This window comes from Poecilia formosa, unplaced genomic scaffold (genome assembly GCF_000485575.1).
Source record: "Poecilia formosa unplaced genomic scaffold, Poecilia_formosa-5.1.2 Scaffold22, whole genome shotgun sequence".
Taxonomy (NCBI): domain Eukaryota; kingdom Metazoa; phylum Chordata; class Actinopteri; order Cyprinodontiformes; family Poeciliidae; genus Poecilia; species Poecilia formosa.
In genome coordinates this window covers 2,309,788-2,315,295 of record NW_006799961.1, presented here as the reverse complement: position 1 = coordinate 2,315,295, position 5,508 = coordinate 2,309,788, and the positions used below count along the sequence as shown (strand labels likewise).

The 5,508-nt window shown below is 42.1% G+C and overlaps 1 protein-coding gene across 1 annotated transcript; it reads left to right on the top strand.

Annotated features, from left to right (window-relative positions):
- The first annotated feature begins 734 nt into the window (after positions 1 to 734).
- Positions 735 to 4,739, top strand: LOC103135279 (catenin delta-2-like). The gene is made up of 3 exons (XM_007547921.2): positions 735 to 902; positions 1,498 to 1,574; positions 2,400 to 4,739. The coding sequence occupies exons 1-3, from the start codon at positions 743 to 745 to the stop codon at positions 2,805 to 2,807; spliced, it is 645 nt and encodes a 214-aa protein (XP_007547983.2). The 5' UTR covers positions 735 to 742; the 3' UTR covers positions 2,808 to 4,739.
- Positions 4,740 to 5,508: the final 769 nt, after the last annotated feature.

The following is a 5,508-nucleotide window of genomic DNA, read 5'->3' as shown; positions in this document are numbered from 1 at the left end:
AAAGAAAGATATGGATTTACTTTTACAGTTATAATGTGTGAAGATTTGAGACGGCATAAATTACTCTTTATATTGATATTGGATTGAAATTCAGTCAAAATAAGGTTAAACACCACTACTGGAACTGACTAACAGATAATGTATTAAAAAGGATGTATCGATTGATGCCTTCAAGATAGGATTCAGTGAAAATCTCAATAGCTGTATTCCTTGTGTGTTTTATTGCTTTAAGTGTGTTTTATCTGTGGCAGGGTTTGGGCCCCGTTTGTGGCCTGTCAAGATAATGTTCAAGGCCTCCTTATGTGATAATTTGGTATTGCATAATTCAGGACATGACCTGGCTGTTGGCAAGCCTGTTTTCTTGATCAATATCTCGACAGTTTCAGATTTGTGCAATTTGCAAGAGCTTTGCACACACAAAGAACACAAGGAAATTGAATATGTTGCGCAGACTGAGGTATTGCACACCAGATGCAAAATTTGATATTCCAATAACATGCCCCATAAGCGTGCGCTTGAATTCCCAGACGTTCCCTAACGCGCTGGAGGTGACCCTTTCTGCTGACAAGCTAAATGATGAATAATGAGCGTGCACCTTGAAAGACCAAGAGAAGACACACACACACACACTCGCACACACACACACTCATGCAAACACAAGCAGGAGAAATGCGAAGGCTTCTGCTGTTCCGGGTTTATTGCTGTCATTAATGTCTGCATCCGTTTGTGTGTGTGTGTGTGCATGTGTGTGTGTGCGCGCACGCGTACAGCAAGCGCTCCTGCCTCCCCCAGAGAGATGACGAGTCTGAAGGAACGCAAGATAGACTATGATTCCACGGCAACCAACGCTGGTTTCCATAGCAACAAAGGAGAGCATGCATCCCGGAAAGACGGCATGGCAGGTGCGTGTGCACGTGTAGAGAGAGAGAGACAAAGTAGAATTAAATTATTTTATTTTAATCGCCTGATTTCATCTTTTTATTCAATTTCCCGTTTCACCTATCAGTTATATTCCCCTTTTTTTTTTTTACATTTATATTTTTACTTATTGCGTTCTTCAATCTTGAACACACTTTGCTTCGTCCCTACACCTATGAATTAGTTCTGCCCTCGCCTTCCAACCAGCTGCTGCTATCACTAATACTCCCCTCTTCTCCATTTACTTTTTTTCCTCTTCTGTGATTACCATTCTCTGTTAAGCCTCTTATGTTTCACCTTTAATTTGTACTTCCAATATCTCTGTTATTCTGCTGGGGTTTTTATATATATATATAATGCCAGACTTTTAAATAAGCTGCTTGAAGTATTTTTGCCTTACTTGTTTGTAATTAGTTTATGCAACAACAGAGTTTTTATTTTTTTTATTTTATTTTATTTATTTATTTTTGCTTAAAAACAAAAAAAGAAAGAAAGACATGAATGGTTAGCAGTGGTGATGGTAGATGTAAATTAACAAGTGTGTGTGTCTGTGTGTGTTTTTTTTAATTATCCATAAAGTTCAAGTGTCCTGCGGGTCGTCTACGTTGTTCCGAAACTCTTACCTGACTGCCAGCGATGAAATCAAGCAAAACCAGGTGAGTGCACAGTTTTATTTACATCCACAGTTTTTCAGTCTTTGAGAAATGCACGTATTTCATCACAGCTCTCCTAAACTGGCAAACGCTGTCATAATAAGGTGCTTATTAGGAAAGATTACAGCAGAATGGAGGAGGCACAGCAGATCAAAATAAAAAGGTGTCTCGCTGTGATAAGAGATGCCCTGGCAGAGTTTGCAACGGATGTTCACCCTCAGCTCAGGCGTTCTTAAACCACCGCAACTAGGAACAATACCCGACTGGCAATTAAAGCTGTTATCCCGTTTGATTGCACTAATTATTTGCCTCCGTTTAATGTCTCTCCTCGGTGAGGAGGGAGGGATAACAGAAAGCATCTCCGTCTTTGAATTGGGAGAATTACAAGTAAAAGAAAATAAATAAATAAAATTGGGTTGGATCTCTTAAAATTCTAATTAAAGTTTGAGTTCGCTCAACTTTCACCGCTACCAGTTGAGCTGAAGTGAATAAGCGTAATGAGCTTTTGAAGCGATAGGGGGTTTTTTTACGCAACACCGACACACACAAACATAGCTTGCCCGTGTGAGAGCCGGTGTTGGATGTAAATTGCCCCATCACTGCCTGCCTGTAATAGAGAATTCACAGCATGAGTTCTTGTCCCTCTTCTGCCTGCTTTTTAAACCCTCTTTCCTTTGTTTTTCCTTTCCACCCGACCCCCTGCTTTCCGTTTTGCTTTACTTCTCTCCTGGTTTTCACTTTGCTCCCAACTACTTGGACTCCCGCGACTCTGTCCGCGCCCTCTGCACTTACCCCACTTGCCACGTCCAAACCTCTTCGCCCCACCAGAGTCCAGCCCCGCCCTGCGTTGTGCCCCCTCAGCCCCAGCAGGACAGCCCGTCAGCAACCATGCTAAAAGACTATGACCTCTACCCCCCTCCTCCGTCCTTCCCCCAGCCGCAGCCGCCGCAGCCTCCACCTCACAGCCAGAGTCGGAGCTTCGACGAGGCCTACTACGACGACCCGGGACCGCCGCCCGCACCGCCGCAGCTGCAGGCGCAGGCCCAGCCTCAGGCCCAACCCCAGCCGCCTCCAAACGCCACCGGACCACCGCGAGACCCCCGGGAGGACCTTCGAATGCACCTGGGCCTCAAGTCGACGGGCAACTACGTAGACTTCTACTCAGCCTCACGGCCGTACAGCGAACTGAACTACGAGACGAGCCACTACCCGGCTTCGCCTGATTCCTGGGTGTAGTTTGACCGTGACGATGGGAGGGAGGGGGCAAGAGACGGTCTGTGTGTGCTTGTGTGACAGGGATTATTTTTTTTCCAGGAGATTATTAGCAGACTACAACAAGGTTAATCTAAGTGGCAGTTTGTAAAAGGGAAAAAAAAGTAAGACCTTAAAATATGATAGGAAATTTGTGTTTTTAAAAAAAATAGCTGTGAATGAATTCGACGGAGCAAGAAGGGAAATCAATCAGTGACAAAGAGAAACTGTGCATGTGCATGCCAACATTTTTTATTATTATTATTTTTATTTTTTCTAGACCACCTTACCTTTTTTAAACTTAGCTCCATTTCATCCCAAATTGGAGTAAGCGGGAGTTGATATGAAGAAGTACAGCGTGTATAAGAAGTGGGGGGTGGGGGGGAACGTGGGAGTCTATGTAAATGCCTTGAGTGGAGGGATCAAGAAATAATAGGGTGCTGATGAGGAAAGGCTCTCATTCTGTGGAAGCAGGAAGTGGTCTGACCTTCTGTCGCCGTCGGAGATAAAGAGAGATGAGAGACCGAGATGGCATGAGCGTTTTCAAGGAGGTGAGAAAAAATAAAAGCACAGAGAAAGATGAAAGCACACCAGCCTCAAGGGAAGAAGTGGATGTTTACCATTTCACCAAAGTGACAAACGTAGCACTGCTTTTATTCAATATATATATTTTTTTTTTTTTTTTTGGCAAAACCTTGCTGCGTGTAGAGTCTTTGGAATTTGTTTTCAAAGAATGTCATTTCCAAGAGACTTTTGGTCATTTTTGTTTTTATTTTACATTTGTTGTTTTTCTTTCTACTTTTTTTATATTTACACTTTCGGACACATTCTTATTTCCTTTGTACGCCTGAAAATGGGATTTAATGTGTATATTACACATTTTGGATGGACTGCTCACAAAAATCCAGATTTTTATTTTCCAACTGAAACAACAAGCAAATTAAAAAAAAGAAAAAAAAAGAAACACACGAACACTGCAATCAGGAAAGACGGGCTAGCTGTGAGTGGACAAATGATTTTTTAAAATTTTTTTTATTATTCCCTCATTTTATCCCGGGCCTGAGAGGAATCCCTGCGATGTTTGTGATTTTGCTCACTCCATCAATTGCAATTTCTCAAGTGGACACAATCAAACGTCAAGAGCAACTTAAAGGCTGCAAGAGCATGGAACTGGCAGAGCAGCGGCACTCGGAGTCCCAATCAAGAAAAGTGCTTTTTTTGTTCACTGCCAAAAGAGTATATAGATGTATGTTTAAAGCACACTCTTATGTCTTTGGAAAGGACTGCTGTTTGACTTTGGGTGGGGCGGGGGGTAATTCTTTCGACAGTGTTAAAATTCAGTAATTCCTTTGGCATCAAAACACGTCCGATTGGCCAAATCCACTTGCTCATGTCAGTGTACAGTAGAAGTAAAGAAAAGGAGACACATCCCATTGTGCCAAACTTTGACAGACCAAGCTCCTAGAAGACTTCACGGGGAGTTTTGTCGAGGTTTACAGACATTAACTCGGTGGCTGTCTCTTCTGTTTGTAACTTTGATTTTCTTGTGCTTTAATCAGGTGAAGCCGTACTTATTGCTGGGGGATTCGTGGGCACCTCCTCCCTCCCGTAGTTGTACAGATCTGCCTCTCCGTTCCGGCCGAGCATGTGTGGGCGTGCGTTTGGGACACGTGTGTGTTTACGTATACGTGCATGTGTGTGACTAAGAATGCGTGGCCCCCGTTGAGTGTGCTCATGTGCACCATGAGCGAGTGTATCTATGCATGCATGTGTGTAGTAGTGTGCGTATGCCTCCGTTTGGCGGGGTGTATGTGTGTGAGCGTTCCTGTGAAAAAAAAGATCAATGTCCAAACAAGGCATTCCTACTGACAGTTTGTCCAGTTTTACAGCATAAAAATAAAGGTACAAAAAAAAAAACAGAAAAAAAATCACTAGAGTGATTGTTGAGACAGCAGACAAATCTATAAATACATGAACATAAATATAAATATATAATTATATAGATATATAATTTTTATGTGCTGATGTCGATGTCACTAATTGCAACAAATGTTCGCCGAAAAAAACAATTATGTTGTGTAAAACAGGACTCTTGTTCACTTGATCCAAACCGTAAAAATGCTGATAGCCCCCCCCCACACCCACACCCTCCACCGTGTACACACACACACACACACGCATACACAGACATGCACCTCTACAGTCTAATCGAGACAAAACAGAAGTTCCACCTGAAGATGCGCTGGCTCGAGTTGTGTGTTATCGTGTGTCCATGCTTCTTTAGATGATCCTGCTGAGTGAGGACCGTACTTGAAACAGAAGGGGAAGAAGAAAAAAAAAAAGAAATAAAAGACTCTTTTCAAAAACCATAGTCTCTGCTTCTCTCAATCTCTACAACAAATTTCCTTTTCACAGAGTTGTCTTCTTTTTTCCCTTACATTACTCACGGTAGGAACCGTTTTCCCACACGCTTGTTTTGTTGACTGATCTAAAATGCTTTGATGTGCTTTATAATCCACACTTTTTGCGTCTCTCTTGGGAATCAAGTGTGTTAAAAGATCTAACAGACGTAAAAAAAAAAATAAAATAAAATATTGAAACTTTTTCCCACACTAGCTTCATTTATATTCAATCCTTTATAAGAAAAAAAAAAACTTGTCAGTTTCTCTAAATGCTGAGAAGCTAT